This window comes from Molossus molossus, unplaced genomic scaffold, assembly GCF_014108415.1.
Source record: "Molossus molossus isolate mMolMol1 unplaced genomic scaffold, mMolMol1.p scaffold_m16_p_3, whole genome shotgun sequence".
Lineage (NCBI taxonomy): Eukaryota > Metazoa > Chordata > Mammalia > Chiroptera > Molossidae > Molossus > Molossus molossus.
Genome location: NW_023425366.1, coordinates 30,207,971 through 30,228,685, shown reverse-complemented (window position 1 = coordinate 30,228,685; position 20,715 = coordinate 30,207,971). Strand labels below are relative to the sequence as shown.

Sequence of the window (20,715 nt, the reverse complement as noted above, 5' to 3'; positions counted from 1 at the left end):
AATTGTTTATATTCTACTTTTTAATAAAAATATCCCTTTTGATGTGCTAACTAGGTTAGTCTATCACCCTTAATAAAGACTTGAATTTCCAAAGATGCATTTCTGAAGCTGAGCAAACAACTAGGTTATGGCAAAAAAAAAAAAAAAAAAAGAACAATGGAAGCCATGTATTAGATTTTCTCAAGTGAAAGGTCAGTAAATTGCTTGTACTATTCAAATGCAGATCCATAGTTTAGGAAGTTTAAAAATACAAAATAATTAAGTTTGATGAAGACTAAATATTGTTTTCGTTTTTTTAATTCTCACCTGAGGATATTTTCCCATTTACCTTCAGATGGGTGGGGAGTGGACAGAGAGAGAGAGAGAGAGAGAGAGAGAGAGAGAGAGAGAGAGAGAGAGAGATATCACCATGAAAGAGACACATCAACTGGTTGCCTCCCGCATGACCCTGCCCAGAGCTGGGGACTGAACCACAACCAAAGTATGTGACTAGACCAAACCCACAACTCATTGGTCCTTAGGCCAATGATCTAACCACTGAGCAAAGCCGGCCAGGGAAAGACTGAATATTACAAATGTTTATGGTGGGGGAAATAACTAGGCAGTGCCAGCTGAATTTAACCCTATTACTTAACACACATTTAACACAGAAATACTGACAATGTATTATGGGCTGCAAGCTGAGAATACAAGGTATGGTGTGAAGAACAGAACACGGTCATGGATAATTTTTCTGTCTACTTTGGTAGATCACTGATGTGTACTATCCAAGACACTATGGACCTGAGAAACAAAATCAACTCAATCTAATCAAACACAGGAGAAGAAAAGTTTTTAAGAATGTAAAAGGAGAAAATATCATAGATGCAACATCTGCAGCCTGTCCTAGTGATAACTTAACTGGTCTCTTTAACGTTCAGAAACAATATAGTCTCTCTCTGTTGAACTGCTCTCTGTCACCACAGACTCCTCCACTAGCACACAAACCACATGGCCACCACCCCTGGCACTCACCGCTGGATGTCACAAATTCAGGGCCACTTATTTTACATTCAAGAGTAAGAGCCCAATTTCTTACAGGCCGGTCACTGGACGAATTTGTCCTTGGGTTAGATGTCCATTTATGATCCAATCAGAAGTTGGGAATTGAGGGACAGGGGATTAGGGGTGGGTGAAACAAAATAAAAGGTGTATAGTATGTAAAAATATCACACAGAAAGATTAAGAATACGCATTCAACAGGTAACCTGATGGAATTGAGGAACAGCTGCTTTGAAAGCCAAATAGATATTGTTTCAGTGGTGCTTATGAACCACCCCCCAGCTCCCCAAAACAGGCTTAGCTTCTGAGGATGTGTTCAGAATAATAATCAGCTCTTTAGTACATGTAGAAATACAAATACACATGTACAAATATATTTTTTTCCCTACCTTAGACTCACCACCTTCCACCTGTCAACCTTCAGAACACAATTTCAAGTGGCCACAAATCACTTTTCCTTTTTCTTATCTATTCTGCTCTGCTTCTGTTAACTTGGGTGTTCAGACAAGTCTGTGATGAGTTTAGGAGATCAAAATTTACTTATTTGCTGCTTCTTACCACCGAGGTATTACAGGTGTAGATATGGAATACAGGTTTATAACGGAAAATGGTATCCCTCCCAGTAAGTAGCCTAGTCTAACAATAAGAGTTGCAATGATTTCGATTTAAAGGTTTACCACTGTTTCAGGAAGGCAAGAATAATGTTAAAAGACTAATAGCAGGTGCTTCCAAATGAAACATTCCAACTACAAATTTACTCTTGCAATGATCAATACCTTAGAACAATAGATACAATGATGTTTTCATTATTTCATGGCAGCAGATGGGTAAAAATTCACCAAACTCAAGCTCCTAATTCCTGAGCAGAGTGGGTGTAGACCCAGGACTAGGAATCCCTGCCCCAAACCCATCTATTAGAGGTGCCATGTGACTCATTCTCACCAATAGGATGCGGTGCAGTGATGTGTTTGATAATGAGGCCATAGGGGTTCTCAAGAAAGAAGCTGGGTCCTTGCTCATGGCCTAGAGAGGAAGCAGCAAGCAGCTCCCTGACCAGCATCCCTAGCAATCTGCTATTGTGTTAAGTTACTGTAACACTGAAGTTTATTTGCAACAGTAACTATGTTTCCTTAACCAAAACACTTCCTAAAAATAGCATCAGAAACAACATGAACAAGATGCCAGAAAAGTACAATGCATTTTTGAGAAACGAAAGGTGACTTATAGTGCTTTATGTATGTTTATTTCATTTTCTGTCTGTCTGTCTGTCTCTCTCTCTCTCTCTCTCTCTCTCTCTCACACACACACTTTTATTTTTAAATATAAAAGCAAGGTCCTAGGTAGATAATTTACTCTCTGACCAAATGACTTATTTTGTTTTAAAATATTTCATAACCTCAAACCAATCCCTAATTAATCATTCTGGCTATGGATTTGAGATATTTATTTTTACACATGACAATCGAATGAGTGGTTGAGATGGAAGAAGCAATTTTATAATTTAGCATCATATATTAGTAAACTATATAGGTTACATCAAAAGGTTCTGTCATTTCAAGAATCTGCAACTCTGGATCATTTAGAAAATAACAAACTGGGAGACTGTGACGTGGCATCTCCTGATTTCAAGCAACCTGACTGAATTAGAAGCCTTCCTTTGTGTTAAATTATGCATAATTTGCAGTCAGGGCAGGAATTAATTTGGTTAAAAGAGTTTCAAGTACAAATCAGGCTATTTGGGACATCTTTTGAACATCTTAAATTAGGTCGGTTACAATTCCTTTCCAACATCTGACTGAACGTTCCAATTCCACTGCCAGGTTTGAAAGGAGAAGATAAACCTCACAATTTATTTTCACTGGCCACTCAAAGCGCAGAACGGCAAAGGCGGGGCGCCCAGTACCTGATGCTGCTCATGCTGCCCGTTTCCGACCCCAGCTTGCATCGCTCCAGCTGGCTGGCTACGATCTGGCGCTCGGCCTCCAGCTCTCGAGTCAGTCTTTCAAACTGTAATTCCTGAAAGAAAACCACCAAAAAGATTACTTCTTTCAAGGGTGGGGAACGTCCAGCCCACGGGCCGCATAAGCCCACGAAATCAATACCAACTAACATCACACACCTCTCCAAATCAGCCTGACCAAATATAGCAGGCTCATTTTTAAGTTGACAATTTTGTATGGCCCACAAATGATGCTATAAATCTCCAAATGGCAGAAAAACGGTTTCCCACTCCTGAAAATGAAACTCAGACCCAAATGACAGGATGGTCAAGGGGAAATAATCTGATTTACAAAGATGTCAAATTTGAGAAGTAGAGAATGTTGATGTGGAATCAAAGAAGGGTTTGCAGTTCAGACAGACCCGAGTTTGTATCAGAGTCCTGGGACCCATTAGCTATAGGGTCTTGAATAAGTCATTTAATCTAAATATCAATTTTAACATCTATAAAATGGGTTACATTATTTATTTCATAAGGTTGAGGTGAAGACTATATGAGACACTGTCCATAAAAAAATTGGCCTATGCTATATTTAGCAGATGACCAGAATCCCCAGATACCAAAATTGAAACATTTAATTTTTCTATCATTTGGAGTATAGTGTTTACTCCCTACTGGCCTTCTAGCTGCTCAATATCCTAATTTGAACCTCATATTAAATACATATTATAGATTGAAGAAAAGCAATGGTTAAACCTACACTTCTTTATGCTTAAAATTTCAGCAGAATGGCAATGATACTGATTCTGTACAGGCTAGTTACTAAGGCAATAACCTTTGAAATTTTGCTATATCATGTTTTAAAATAGCCAGTTAAACCAATGAAGAATGGTTCTACCAAGTGGCCCAAAATCCACTGTTAAAGGATTAACTTTAATGAAAAATGATTCAGTGAGTACATCAAGAGTCCTACCTGTTCCAACTCCTAGATTGTGTACCGTATTTTAGTATTTATATTTTAAATATAATTAGAGTAAATCATGTGATTTAACTAAACATTTTTAGAAATATTTTTATAATTTCACATTTATCTTCTTTTTAAAATATCTGCACTGTGATGTTTTGTTGATTAAAAAACAAGAATGTTGAAAAATACTGAAATATAGGGTGGAGGTCAGTTTTGGAAAACTAAAACTCCCAACATTGAAGAATATGTCTTTCCAGAAAAGATGAGTTATTTTTACTTATTACCTTGGGACACTCTTGGTAAGACCTTTAAAAAATAGTATCTATTTTTTCCTCTACATGTATTAAAAATATCCTTCCTCTTTTCCATAAGAGCAGATTTTTTGTGGGCATTATTTAGGAGATCTAGGTAAGTGACACTCTGCATATGACAGCTCAACTTTTCCCTTCGGGGTGCTAAAACTTAGCATGCTGATGCTTGAGGTCAAACTTTTATTCTTACATATCCTAAAGGACAGCAAAGATTATTTGGAAGAAATGCATACCAAGACCTCCATTGAGCATACTTTGTGCAGCTAAGCTTCCTCAAGTTCTGCTTTTTTTTTTTTAATCAGTTTTTTCCCACATAAAAATGCAAGTTCTAGAAGATTTTTCATTCCCAGGCTTTATACTATATTATCTTAAATTTCTCTGTATAACAGGAAACCAACTCATACCTTTGAATTGATAACACCTTAAAAACATAACACCTGAGGGCTATAGAGAACTCATTGGTAGATAGAAATGCATTATTTGTATTATTTAAAGGACTTTAATTTGCTGTTTACATGTGTTACAAATAGTCCAATGCGATGAGACAGTGCAGCATCCTGAGTCAGGGTTCATAAACCTTCCTGGGCTGCTGCTAGGACAGACTCCGTCCTCGGCTGTGCTTGTTCAAGGCTGTGGCCTCACCACGTACTGCTCCACTTCAGCCTTATGGGTGGGAGATGATGGGAGACACGTTTTCATTTGCAAGCTGCCTTTCAAATATAGCCACAATTTCCAGTAATCCTCATCCCTCTGTATGGATCTGTATTTCCATCTGGCAACGTTTTCCTTCTGTCGGAATGACTTCGCTCAATGTTTCTTGTATGTGGTTCTTCAGGCGATGAGTTCTCCCAGCTTTACATGGCTCACAGCAGTCTTTATTTGCCCTCATTTTTTAAAGTCATTTTTGTTCCACTGTCCTCTCATTTGCATCATTTCTGACAAAGTAAAACAGGCAAGCAAAGGAAAAAAAAAATTAATGGTATTACTTATCTTTGATTCTTTATATGCTGTCCTTTTGCTCTGACTCCTTTTAAGATTTTCTTTTTATCACTGGTGCTGAATAATTTGATTTTCATGTTCCTTGGAGTGGTTTTCTTCATGTTTCTTATGCTTGGGGTTCATTGGGCTTCTTCAGTGTGTGGTTTCCCCTGAATGTTGAAAATTTTCAGTCATTTCTTCAAGAAACACTTTCTCTTCCTCACTATCTCCTCTTCTTCAGTGTAGAGGTATCTATTAGGTCACTTAGAATTGTCCCACAGCTCATGAATTCTTTTCCTAATTTAAAAATTACTTTTTTCTCCCTTGTGTTTCATTTTGGAAAATTTCTATTGGTGTCTTCGAGTTAACCAATGTTTTCTTCTGCAATGTCGAATCTACCATCAACCCTGTGAAGTGTATTTTTACCTAAGATGAATCAGACATCTCCAGAAATTTCACTGGAGAAATTTTTATATCTTCCACATCTCCATTTAACTTTTTGGACATATGGAACACACATATAAAACTGCTTAAATGTCCTGGTTGTAGCATCTGTGTCAGTTTCCACTGAATGAATGTCTCCTCAGTATGGACCCTATTTCTGCTCCTCTTCAAGTATGGTGACCTTTGAACATAAAACATTTTGAATTTTAACTTGTTATGTTCTGGTTTTCTTCATATCCCTACAAATATCTAAAGCTCTGTTTTGGGTACAGTTACATGGGAGCAACTTGCTATATTTGAGTCTTGTATTGATTTGTTAAGGGCAACAGAACAGCATTTAGTGTTGGGTTAATCACTCTCTACTGTCTAGGCAGACCCTTCAGAGTACTCTACTCAATGTCCTGTGAAGCATGGGGTTTCCCAGCTGGGCTGGTGGGTGCCGGCACACACCATGGCCCTGGTGTGAGCACTAGGTGCTCTTTCCTCCCATTCTTTCAGGTGGTTCTTTCCCTGCCCCTCAGTGGCTTCCTTAGACACCACTGCTCAGTTCTCTACTGATAGGAGAGGGTGATCCATTGCAGATCTCAAGGTTCTCTGCGCAGCAATACCCTGTCTTCTATGTTGCCCTACAAATTCTAGCCAGTCACCTTTACCTTCCTGGCCTCTCCATGCCATCTCCCATCTCAGGGAGTCCTCTTTGCTCTGCTGAGTCGCCCCACCCCTATACTGTCTGGAGGAAATTCTCTCGAGCTGGGACTAGGGCAGGGCTCAGCTTCTTTGAGTCATGTCTCTTAGGAATCATTGTCTTTCATTGCCTAAAGTTCAGTGTCCTGAAGCCTGGTATTTCACATTTTTTATCCATATGTTTTTTATTGTTGTTTCAGGTGGAAGGTATTTCCAGGTTCTGTTACTATATCTGCTGAAAACTGAAAGGTTTTTAAGAATTAACAATTTTCCACCTATGCTTGATTTTTCAATGCATATTTTCCACTGTATTTAAAAATTCACACTAAATGAACAAGTAATTGGCTAAGTATTTTTTTTTTACACTGAAAACAAATGTTGTTCACCATCATGGTATTAAAAATTGAGGCTACCTTTTTGTTATTTCTTTTATTTGTCTGATGACTTTTTAATTGAATTGACATTTTCTTTATTAAGGAAACCGAATCATTGTGTTGCCTTTTCAAAATGTCCATTCACTAAAGGCTTACTTTGTCATTGCATATATGAAAAAAGCAAGTAATTAAGTGAATTGTCCCTCTGTACTTTGCTAAGGAGTACACAGTAAATGTCAAGGTCCTTCAGGAACAAGGAACTTTCTCTTCTTCATCTAAAATGCCATATTTTGTTAATATAATCACATAAAACATAGTAACATTGGAGGCTAAAATGTTTATGGAGTGCTGACTGTGCAGTGCTTCATTACTGGCACAGCACACATGGCAGACATTCTCCTGCTGGGTGGCTACTATATATAGTGTCTGAGCAGTCCTGGCACATAGTAGGTGTTTAATCAATATCTGTTGAATAAATATCTGAGAACTGAGCTAGGTGCTTTATATGTCTACCTTGTATGAACAGCTTAAAGCTGCTATTTTCTAGGTTCCTCTTTTGTTCTTCCTCATTTTACAAAAATGTTAGGGTAATTAAGGTGAAAAGATTAGTCTTGGCCAGGAAAGAAATAATTCTTACTTCAAAAGCAGAAAAGAGTATGAGATCAAAAATGGTGTTTTGAAAGACCTGGACATAGAGAAGGGAGACATGGAAGAAAATAATTAATTTTGGATGGACTAAATATTCCCAATACTTTCAATTCTTTTAGAGACAATAACAGTCTGTTAATATAGAGGACATATAATACCAATATAAACTATGAGTTTATTAACATTTGTACTAAAACTCATTAATTTTTTTCTTTTAATGAACTCTCAAGTCCGGTTCTGAAATGACTCACTGCATTGCACTTTCCCTCATACTGGTCACTTCTTACCTTACCCCAACCTAAGTCTAATGGGAGGGCCGTTTTTGCCACATCACATAATTGGGGTCCTGGTATAATATTATGTTTAGAGCTGATAACTGACCTTAGACTTGGGAATCAAAAAAGCTGGAAGTGTGTTTCTCAAACTTGGGGTACTCCCATGGCCTAAGGGCACTCATAACATTGTCTAGGGCTCCATCACAACAGTACATGTGCTTCTGTTCCATTGGGGATACTTAAACTCTGTTGTGGGTGAGAGATGACAATTCTGTAGTTCTACCTCAGTTTGATGTCTGGAGCAACGGAAGACCTCCCAGGACTAAATAATTCCTGTTTTATTGTGTGTTGTTTTTGTTTTTTTTAAATAGACTTTCAGGTAGAAGAGCATTCAAGAGAGCGATGTTCCTAATAAGGCTAAAAAATCCATCAGACAAATAAAAGTATGTAGAAATAGTCAGTAAAATTTGAAGTGACTATGTGGTATTAAATTAGTACAGTGAAGGCAAGACTTGAAACAATGACGAGAAGAAGAGTGAAAAGAAATCTTATGAAGTTATCTGGATATGGAAGGTAGAAGGACAAAGGAAGCCGGCAAAATAAACAGAGGAATCATTATGGGGCAAAAGACCACCAGTTCGACTTCTTCCTGGCAGTTTCAGTAGAGAAGTGGTGATGTAAATCAGACTAAAAAAGTGATATGACACCAAAAGCACAGGAAACAAAAGCAAAAATAGATGATTAGAACTATAGGAAACTAAAAAGCTTCCTTTTCTTTCAGTAAACAGCCAACAGAGGGGAAAGGCAACCTATGAAATGGGAGAAAAATATTTAAAGTGTTTAAATACATTAAGAAACTCATACAACTCAATAGTAAGCAAAAACAACAAAAATTGGGCAACGCACTTGTATATATATTTCTCCTAAAAAGACATACAAATGGACAACAGGTACATGAAAAGATGTTCGATATCACTACTCTTCAAGGAAATACAAATCAAAACCACAAAGAGCTATCACCTCTCACCTGTTAGGATGGCTATCATAAAAGCACAAAAGATAACAAGTTTGGCAAGGGTGCAAAGAAATTGGAAACCTTGTGCAATGTTGGCCAAAATGTAAAATGATGCAGCCAGTAGTAAATGTTCTCTGTGTGTGTGTGTGTGTGTGTGTGTGTGTGTGTGTGTGTGTGTAAAATCAAAAATAAAACTACCATATGACTTAGCAATCCCACTTCTAGGTACATATCCAAAAGGAATGAAATCAGGATCTAGGTATCTGCACTCCTGTGTTCATTGCAGCATTCTTCACGATAGTCAATATGTGTAAACAACTTAAATGCACAAAAGATAATTAAAGAAAAAATCTATACACACACACACACACATATATACACACACAATGGAATATTATTCAGCCTTTCAAAAGAGAAAATTGTACCACTTGTGGCAACATGGATGGTTCTGGAATAAGTCAGTTACAGAAGGACAAAACTTTCATAATTCCATATATATTAGAAATCTCAAAGAGTCAAGCACATTGAGGCAGGGTCTGGGGTCTGGAGGAAATACAGAACTGATGTTCAATGGATGTAAAGTTTCAGTTATACATGATTAAGAAGTTCTAGAGATCTGTTATACAACATAGTGCCTATAGAATAAAAATACAATGTTGTGAACTTAAAACTGTGTTAAGAAGGTATATTCTATACTGTTTGTATCACAAAACAAACAAACAAACAAAAGAACATGGACACAAGGAAATGTCTGAAGGTGATGGATGTGTTTATTACCTTGCCTGTGGTGATGGTTATTGTGGGTGTATGTACATTTCTGAACTATCAAATTGTACACATAAATATAGGCAGTTTTTGTATATCAAGTATACTTAAATAAAATTAAAATAATACCCAAAAATGTGATTGTGATTAAGAAACTGTCCAGAGAAACTGGGAGTTCATGGGAATCAAGAATACTGAGTGGATTAGAGGACATCCTACAATAAAAGAAGTTTTAAGAAAATGCTAAGTAGTGTTGGATTTAAATCTCCCCATTATGTAGAAATTTTCTTGATTTAGAGATCATAAAAATTTATAAAAGTAGCAAATATATGACATCAAATCCCATTAAAATTTATAAAGAACCAGATTTAAATCATCATCTCCCCTAGAATAGCACGTTGAGTCACATAATACATTAGAATTATAAGAAAAAATTATATAGTTTTCTTACTTTGTCCTAAATAGACTAAATTAATAATTCATTTGGCTTAATTAAAAGGTGTTTGTTAAATATTTTAAATGTATCAAAGCATGTAAATCTCTTACAGAGGCTTAGCTAACTCAGTATGAAAACTAACTCGGAAAACGCATACTCATAGTTTCATGAATTCCTTCAATGAATACTTAATTTAACATTGTGGGAAACGTCACTTAGGATCATACAAGGTAGACATGAGAAAATATAAAAGCTCAACTAGAGAGTGGAATAAGTAAAAATAGACTTGCCATGATTTCACTAATATGAGAAGAGACTGGGCAGAAGTGGAGAATGGGGAAGATGGATGAGACAACATGATTTCTACGACTGTTGATCTTATTGCTAGAGTTCAGTAACAAGAGTCAAAATGTCCATGCCAGCTGGATGACGTAGGAAAGTGGACACACAGCACATCCTGAGACTGTGTGAACTCTGCATGCTCAGGCTTCCATGCTTCTTTATCAACCTCTTCTCCTACGGGGAAAGGGAATGTGGAGGACCAGTGCCCTCTCAGACACAAGATGTGCAAAGTCTTCATGTAGGTTAACAAAGTGGTGAGAGGCACAAGGGTGAAGAACAGAAAGGGGCATAGAATTTCATAGGTTGAACCACCGTGGTGAAGGCTCCAGGCTTCTCCTGGATGAGGTCTCAAGGAAAAGCCATTTCTCCTGCTGAGTTAAATTGAGTTAAGTTAAATGAGAACAGAAATTCTATCAATGAGCAATAGAAGACCCACCATTCTAATGTTTTCTCAACAGTATACAATACTATTATTTGTGATCCAATGATAATCAATTTATACCTTTGTTCTTGTATTTTATAGTTTACATATTTAATTATGATGATCTGTTCAAGCATTTGTAGTCCTCCTAGACTGTAAATTTCTTAAGGAAGGAAGTAGGTCCAACACCATCATTTTATCTGTAAACAAAGTGCCTGATATATAATTGGAACTAGGTAAATGTCTGTTTATAAGTGATTGGCCCACAATCCTGGTGCCACAGCTTCTTGGAATAGAATGGCCAAGTTGTTGGTTATGCAATATTTTTTTTCAAATAAGGTATTTCAAGATCCCAATTGCATGTGAGAATACTTCTCTAGAATTTAAGAAAATCAGTAGTTCTATGAAAAGTCTTTATCATCATGTTATTCTCAGAATTCATTTTTCATTATTCTAATCAATTGTAAGAATAAAAATGTGTGATTCCTACTTGAAAGAACTGTTAAAGATCTACCTAGGTTATAGGTGATGTCTTTTTTGTTTGCATTTCCTGTTTTTTGCTTGTTTTTCTTTTAAGTCAGTGCATGTTTGATTATACACCTATTTACATAATATATAAATAAATATGTTTATATAAAATGTATAAATAAAATTATATATATCACAGTCATTTATACTTGTAACTCTACATAGGAAAATTGTCACTGTCGGTTTTAAAGCACACTGTACATGTACAAATTGAAATGGGTCAAGTATTTTTTAAATTTATTTTTAAAAATTGTTTTTATTTATTTATTTTAGAGAGAGAGGAAGGGAGAAGGAGAGAGAGATAGGAACACCGATGAGAGAGAATATCAACTGACCACCTCCAGCATACTTCTCACTGGGGATTTGGCCCACAACCTGGACATATGCTCTGAATGGGAATCAAACTGCTGACCTCCTGGAGCATGGGTCAATGCTCAACCACTGAGCCATACCAGCCAGGCTATTTCTCAAATTTATTTGAAAAATAGCAGTAATCCCTACCTTCTTATGTTCTCTCCTTCAGCAGCAAGGTCTTTTAATAATACTTTCTGATTTGTATTTCCATGTCTCTATTCACTTTGTAATATTTTTATTCCTTGAATTTTTAGTTACAAGCCTCATCAACTGGTTCCCACAATGAAAGATGGGAATTAGGGCTATTTCCCCATCTGCCATCATTCAAAATATACACATTTGCCATCTCCTCCAATGTTCCCCATATGGATAACCTGCAGTTTTAGGTAGAACAATATCACGATGGAAATACTTAATTGCATGATTTCATTAACACTGATATACAATATTTTGTATATCCCAAACCTGCTCCCCCCACACACATTATTGTCCCTATGTGAGTATCTTGCCTTGTTTATTATTATTGTTTGTTTGTCTATGTATTTATCATGAATCAACCAAAAAATTTCCTCAATTTGTATAAACTTATCTCAACATATTTAAACACCGGACATATGTCAATTTTATCTACTGAGGAAACCCCTTCTGGTGCCTTCCAATCTTCTCGATCTGACCTCTTTTTACAGCTGTCACACTGGGGTCTTCCTTCACCTCCATGCTGGGGATTTCCTTTGTCCCTGTTTTATGTGGCTTCCCTCTTTGTTGGACCTGTTGTCTTGATAAGAAAGAAAGCTCTCTTATCCTTTGAGATGACACGGAAGGACCTGGAGAGTATTATACTAAGCGACACAAGCCAATCAGAGAAAGACAAGTATCACATGATCTCACTTATCTGCAAAATATAATAAACAAAACAAGCCAAAGAACAAAATCGACTCAGAGACATGGAACTGGGGTCCAGACTGACAAATCTCAGAAAAGGTGGATTGAGGGGAAAGAGATAAACCACGGAACTTACATGCATGTATGCATAAACAAGGACATAGACAATAATCGGGGGGCGGGGGGAGGGCAGGTTTGGGAGGAGGGTGTCATTGGGGGGAAAAAGAGAAATATCCATAACAAAAATAAATTAATTAATTAAAAATATTTTTCTATATTACTTTCTTTTTCTAGTGAAAAATATATTTTCAGAAAGAGACTGTATGGAAGGCAATTTTTTGAGACCTTGCATGTCTGATATGTTTTTACTCCACTGTCCATGTATGGCTGGGTATAGAAATAGAGAATCCTAGGTTGGAAATATCCCCTCAGGGTTTTGGAGTAGCATTTCATTATCTTCTGCCTTCCAGTGTTGCTGTTGAGAGTGCAGAACTTTCTGAGTTTTTATTATTTTTGTACGAAATTTGCTTTTACTTCCTCCCATAAAACTTGTCTTCTATTGGTTCCCAGTGTTCTAAAATTTAATTGTGATATGCCTTGATATAAATCTATTTTTAAACATTTTCTGGACATTTGGTGGGACCTTCCAGTCTAGAAAGTTATTTTGTACAATCCAAGTCTATTCTATTAAAAAGAAAATGTATGCTTTTCTCCCCTGTTTTAATTTTTTCTTATTGTTCTTTCCCTTTAATAGTAACTCATCATTCAGCTGTTAAAATCTGCATCAATTCTCTAAGTTTCTTCTTTTAATATTTTTCTCTTCTAGTTCTCAATCTCTACCTTTTGCTTTACTTTCTGAAAAGTTTCCTCTACTTAATCATTTAGGTCTCTAACATGTAGTTCATTGTTGTTGTTATACTTTTGATTTCTAAGACCATTTTTCCACTGATATTTCTTTTGTGATCCAGTTTGTATTTTATAGATGTGAAACCCTCTCTTTTACTGCTGTTCTGTTTTCTTTACTTAGCACAGTAACTATTTTATAATAACTCTGTTTTTTTTTAGAATCTACTTTACATGTAATAGGCATTTTGAAACATCTAAGTTCCCTGGGAGTCTGCTTTTATTTGGGGAGTGGGGCGGGGCTTTAGAGAGCTATCAAATTCTTAGCATAAGTGGGGCTTATTAGCTAACTCTAGCAGGAGAATCTCTGGGTACACACCTGCAAAACTCCCAGAGAAGACTCTCCCAAGCTCCAGGTTTAAGTGTAAGGCTGACCCTATTTTGGAAACTATAAAGTATAGGTCAGGGGCAGGGGGTGGGGCTCAAAATTTGGTAAGTAAATTTCACTTTTTCCTACTCTCACCTTGCAATACCTCAGTTTAAACATTCTTCCTTGTGGTCCTGGAGTTGAGACTCTAATTTCATTCCATCCAGAGAATAAACCTCCAGTCTTTGCCAGTGTGGAAGAGGAACAGTCAAAGCTGTGTGTGGTGGTGGTGGGGGGGGGGGCTTTGGAGTCAACTGATAATATAAACAGATTTTCAGCTAATCTCCTGCTTCTAGGTGTACTGCATGCCTCCCGGCCCCATTCCTACAAACCCTGGAAGATGTTCCTTATAAATTGGCCCATAGGTTTATTTCTCCTGCTTAGAACTCCATTTTCTTGGGTGTCATAAGTTGTTTAACATATTACCTTCCATATTTTATCAGTTCTAAAATGGATCTAAAATTTTATTTCATTAGTTCTAAGAATTTTTTTTTTTATATTTAATATCTCTGGGTTTACTATCACTTGAATTGTGATAACTTCTATTTGATAATGTGATAGTTTAAAAAGAATTGCTTTCTTCGAAGCACACAAAGTAATTCTAAGTGTATGGCCCTCAAACTTGGTGACATATAGTTCTTTATTCACCGAGTCTCTAGGTTTATGGGGATATCCCTTTTAAAAAGTCTCACTGCCGTTTTGGCGAGGGAGCAAGGGTTAATATAAGAGTCCAATTTACCTTCTTTATTTGGAGGTCAGGTCATTTTCTTTCTTTTTTTTTTTTTTTTTATCCTCACCCGAGGACAATTTTTTCATTTTTTGTTCAGGTAGAGTGGGAGGGAGAGAGAGGAACAGAGAGAGAGAGAGAAACATCGACGTGAAAGGAACACATCGAGTGGCTGCCACCCGCACAACCAACCAGGGCCGGGGACAAACTGCAACCGAGGTACGCGCCCTTAGCGGGAACCGAACCCGGGTCTCTCAGGACCGCAGGCTGACGCTCTAACCGCTGAACCAAACCGGCCAGGGTGGTCAGGTCATTTTCAAAAAGAAGTTGGACTCCTCAGAGAAAGGAGTGTATACCCGAGTAAGAGTGTACCTAAAATGCCCCTGGCTTTTATACCATCTGTCGAACACCCTGAGCTACCATACTAAGTTACACAGATTGCCCCTCCTACTTTCCCTCCAAGCAAAACCATAGCCCACATCAGGTTCTAAGACCTTGTTCTTAGAAGCACCAATAGCACACAATCATGCCAGTTCTATGTAAATGAGAGAATGGGAGATCATTTCTGCTATTACTCTTCAGGCTCTAAGCTTCAATGATTTCAGGGAATCTGACTCAGTAGCTTTGCAATACTGGAACTAAATGACTGTTCAAGTGTTTTTTGTTTGTTTGTTTGTTTTGTTTTGTTTTTTGGTACATGACCATAGCAGGAACCGAACCCGGGACTTTCTGGTCCTCAGGCCAATGCTCCAACCGCTGAGCCAAACTGGCCAGGGCTGTTCAAGTGTTTTCACACATTTTATGACAAAGCAAACTATGGTTGGTATCATTGTTTAAACAGTGCCCTCAGATGTTCTTTTTCCTGGGAGAGGATCAAAGCCCAGGGCTGTGGTTCTCTGAAGAAAAGATGAAAGACCAGTTTTCCACCATGTAGATGGGATTTGCTCCCTGGTGTCCCTCATGTCTGCATTCATCCAGGGTTGATCCTGGGTGGCCTTTTTCTCAATACTTTTCATTCTCATTTAACATGAATGAGTTGACTTCAAACCACAAACTCCTGACAGTGTTAATTTCATACCACTGAGACATGCTGTGAAGCCAAATTTGAGGGGAAGGTGGCACCAATGTCAGGGTAATAATAGGAAGCCTACAGAAAAGTGTTCAGCAAATCTGGAAAGAACACACCATGATGGTGAGATGGAATGGAACAAATAGTGTCAACTGTACAGCTATGTAGGCCTCCCTGCACAGTCCAAAACAATGGCAAAAAGCTGTCGGTGCAAGTTCACAAAACTGACAGATAAATGTTTTAAACAAACATAATGTCATCCTGGGTCACCTAGCAAGACAGAAGATGACAGAAATCAGTGCCCTGAAGTGGAATCATAGGCCCCTTTCCAGAACAGTTTCAATAATATAAAAGTATAATAAAACACCTCTTTCTGACCCAATCCTTCAAGCTATAGGATTCCATCTTTTTTGTTCTGCCATTTCATCTTGCCAGTTGCTTTGTTATCCAAATAAAACATGTTTGCCATAGTTTATTTAATCCATCTAAATGAAATAAAGACTCCATAAAATAAACTAGGCAACATTTCCTGGTTGCTTAAGATGATGCAAAATCCCATTAGGTTTGATAAAAAATTTAGTGATACTATTATGTTAGTGACTCTTAACTACATGATGATAATCTCTCAAACTCACTGTAATGCCTGGTACATAAACCGGGACTACAGAAGGAAATTTTATAGGTAATGGGGCCCCGATATGTACATTTTTAAAAAATTTCTACTTGTGATATTTATGCCCATACCTGCTTGGGAATGACTATTTTTGAAAATAGCACATAATAATGGTAATCAATATTTTAAATATTTACTGAGCATGTATCTGGGTGCTTTATATGCATTAACTAATTCATTCTTGTCACTAACCTATAAGGTAGGCATTTTATTGTCTGAGAAATCTCAAATTTAAAGAGTTTAAGTAGCTCCCCCAACGATTAGCTAGAACTAGAACTAGGAAGTCTAACTCAAACTAACTCTTCAGAACCCCATTGTCTCAAACTTTAGGATTATTTATTTTCACTGTTTTAAGAAAAGCTACAGAACCAGAAAAATTACAACCAAAATAATAGCACAAGTTTCCTTAATGAGGAATGACTACAGTTTACCATTTTATACACTCTTATTTTAGTTTTCCTTGCCTTCTTATAAAGAAAATACTGGAATTATTATGTCAAGCCATAAGAAGAATTATACACATAATATTGTTCAAGTTCACACAACTGAAATATCCCTTTATAATAATGATTTTTTTATTTTAAGGGCCACTGCCAAACTCAGATATACCCAATGAAGGAAAAGAGGATGAGGAGGCATTATGTTCCAACATCCTTGACCAAGTTTACTATGGTAAATATTTATACATTAAGGCATTTGGAAAGAGGAAGTACCAAATCTCTAGGCTCATGAAATCCACCTTGTAAAAGAACTCAGCTGCAAAGGTGACATTTTCCTGTTTTTTTATGCTATATCATTTGCATGGCAGAATGGTCAATATACCCATGATTTATTATCTTCCTAACATAAAATTTTCTAATGCATTTTACTGATAGCTCTTTGAGAGCTGAGCATCTACCAGTATTTCAGGAATAGGAGATGTCTCAATTCTCTTCAGAGGCCCCTCAATTCTCAAAGATTTCTCTCATTAGATTCCTGGAAATCAAAATTATTCCCCAACAGAATTGGTGACTTTTCTGCTTAATTTATGCTCTTCTGATGTTGCTGCTCTTCAGTATTATAATATCAAATTTCTCTGGTACATACATGAAACAAAAAAGGAATACTATCTTTTCACTAACAGACACTGTAGGTGGAGATTGAGCCATCCATACTTACTTGCCTGGCAGCAAAAAACAAGTCACAATTATTTTTGGAGTTATAATGTTTAATTCCAAGGCAAGGACAATACTACCTTCTTCACACAAATCTGTAATGCTCCCACACAGTAGGTGCCAAATAAACATTTGAAGAATGAATGAATAAAATAACAGTAGGGCAACAGATATTAAGCCCAAAGCATTCTGCAAGGTGCTGAATGACAGGTAGAAAAACATGGTACAAAATTAATTCTGGTATGAATCTTGTTATGGTTAATTTTATGTGTCAACTTGACTGAGCTAAGAGATACTAAGCTGATAAAACAGTATTTCTGGGTGTTTCAGGAAGAGATTAACATTGAACCAGAAGACTGAGTATAGACCACCCTCAACAATGCATGTGGGCATCATCCAATTCCTTAAAGGTCCCCATTAGAGGAAAAGGTAGGGCAAAGGCAAATTGCTCTCTCTGCTTGAGCTGAGACATCCATTTTCTGCCTCCAGGCATCAGCGCTCATGGTTTTCTGTACCATCAAAATTGGCTTCCCTGGTTCTCAGTCCTTTGTGTTTAACCTGGAACTACACCGGCAGCTTTTCTGGGCCTCTAGCTTACAGAGGGCATATTGTAGAACATCTCACCTTTCATAAGTGCCTAACACAATCCCTCCTAATAAATCTCTTTCTATATATGTCTATACATCCTATCAATTCTTTTTCTCTGGAGAACACTGTTGATAGTATTTAAGTGTAGTAAACAAGTGGAACTCTGTGTGCCATTAACTAGAATAAGAATACAAAATAAAATGCAAAATTGTAATGAGAGAGACATATATCAATTTAAAAGACGACATCAAGTTAGGAATGATGGAAAGAAACAGTGGGGAGAAGGAAGAAATCAGGGACAATGGCACATGGAGAAGGAAGCATCTGAGAGGTACAATGAGAGTTTGCTATTTGACCATGTGAAAGGGTGGAGGAAAAGCATTACAGATGGAAGAAACAGCATGAGTGAAGGCCCGGAATTAGGCAAACACAGAATGTGTGCATGTGTTGTTTCACAGAGTAATTAGAATTCAGCTTGATTGGAGTGTAGAGCCAGATTGAACATCAGGCAAATTCGATTGGAGGTTTTGACTTAAGTAAAAGGTTACTATTCAACAATGAACTGATTTTCCTCAATTATTATATGTGATACACCATCTCATCTATTTCTGTACTCCAAGTAAGAAAATCTTTGAAATGTTACTGATGTCATTTGTTTTATTGACAAAAAAATAGTTAATAAAATGTAACTTTTTTTAAAAATTGATTTTTAGACAGAAAAGAAGGAAGAGGGAGAGAGAGAAAGAAACATCAGTGTGAAAGTGAAACATCAATTTGTTGCCTCCTGCATGCCTCCTACTGGGGATGGAGCTTACAACTGGGCCTGTGCCCTGACTGGGAACTGAACCAGCAACCTTTCTGTACATAGGACGGCACCCAACCAACTGAGCCACACTGGCTAAGGCCTTGACTGTGTTTGACATGTGAAAGTCAACAGTGTTAATGTGGATCTTGTACTATATTACAAGAATATTGCACTGCAAGGGTATTTGTTTGCCTGTCCCTACATGTCCTTGTCAACTGCAGAGCTTTTCATAATTAGGTGCACATAGTAAAGTCCCCTGGCACAGTGGAAACAGACAGCTGTCAGCACCTACAACCAAAGAAACAGCCTCCTTTCTCTTCTGCTTCATCTGTACTGTTCACATTTCTTTCTGGTGGTGTGTGTGTGTGTGTGTGTGTGTGTGTGTGTGTGTGATTCAGAGCTCCCCTTCCTCATTGCCTCCAGAGTGGTTTTTAATTGCTACTGTCACATCTATTGTTCAGGGACCTTAGGTTACCACAGGGCTGACATCTAGTAAGAGGGAGTTATTATTATAACTGTACCCTAATATAAGAATATAATTGTTTTGCTACTTGTATAATAACAGCTATATTGTTACTCTATTTTATCTTCAAATGACCCAATGGAAGATTTAGTATATGAAATATAATCCATTTGTGTAAAGAGGAGGAAACTGGCAATAAGAGAGGTTAAATGAATAATTCAAGATCACTCAGCTGGTGGTAGAGCAGAGACAATCACACAGTGATAGCCATTCCAGAGACCTTTTCTATTTGTGATAAAGTATGTGAATGTACACATTCAGGTCAACTCCATTGTTTCATCTGTGGAATATATTTCCCCACTGCTTAAGTAGTAACCTATTCAAAAAAATAAACATCCTTATATCAACATGTGTAAATCAAAGTGGAACAACAGGATTTGATTCAATTTTCATTTCTTATGACATTACATACTCGATTAAAAAAACCCTCTTCACTAAAGCAGCTTCATGACCTGAACATTTTAGTGTGATCCTTTCTCAGACCAACTTCAAAAGACTGAATTTAAACCCATCTTCAAACTGTGAAGGTTTTAGTGTCCTGTTATTTATTTTTTCCTTTTGAAATCCCTCTGCTGGGACTAAACCACATATAGCCTAACAAGGCATTTATCCATATCTGCAGCCTGATAATCACACAAGAACTTGTAGGAATGTAGCACTGACGAATATATCACTGTTGAAAGAGTTTGTGTATATCAAAGCAAATGAACCGTGACCAATCCATTGTTTCTATGGCCGGCATCCTTCTACATCCCCCTAATAACATAGAAATGTCTTAAAGGATTTGCATTATCAAGTTTGCAGGTTTATTTTCACTCATAAAGAATAGTATACCAGATGTTCCTGGTACACTGAATTTGTCATACTGTAGACAAGCTGACATCATTATGTGAGACCACAGGGGAAAAAATTAAAAAATCACATTTAATCCATATTAACTACCAGGAGACCCATCAAGGCAGTTGGGCTAGCTCATGATGCAGCAGCTTCTAGCACATTAGCAGCCCATAACAACTTAGTTATAATGAGCTCCGAGATCTTACACCATAAGCTCAACTCCATTAAAGTGAATTCTAGTACATGAATTCATGTGCAGAGTGTAACCTTAACATCTGTCTGTGCTTAGCCAATATTTTTTTTATGTCTTCCTAGGAACAACCAAATTATCCTGTGTCCCCTGAAATGAGGGACAATGATTTCCGTCAGCTGCAGCTTTACCTGATAGAGAGGGCAGAGCTGACTGGCATCAGCTTCCCGGCTACAGAGTGGGACAGCAACCTGCTCAGGATTCCAGCAGCTGTTTTGCACACATTAGGCCAATTTTCTCCCAATTTTCCCTTGCTATTCAAGTGGGAAAATCAATAATCTAATCAGAAATTCAATAGTCAACAAGACATGCATATCTAATACGTATTGTAGAACATGTATTTAAGCTAAATTGCTTAATTTGTATCCTACTAAACTGAGCATGGAGAACCTTTCTCTTTTAATACACTTTGGTC

At 37.2% G+C, this 20,715-nt stretch overlaps 1 protein-coding gene across 4 annotated transcripts in view; it reads right to left on the bottom strand.

Annotated features, from left to right (window-relative positions):
• Positions 1-20,715, bottom strand: part of CTNND2 (catenin delta 2) — an 858,429-nt gene that overhangs the window by 545,720 nt on the left and 291,994 nt on the right. For all 4 annotated transcript variants that reach the window (XM_036280167.1, XM_036280169.1, XM_036280166.1 and 1 more), the window contains one exon: positions 2,945-3,057. In XM_036280167.1, coding sequence (XP_036136060.1) covers positions 2,945-3,057 — 113 coding nt within the window. The remainder of the gene's footprint in view (positions 1-2,944; positions 3,058-20,715) is intronic.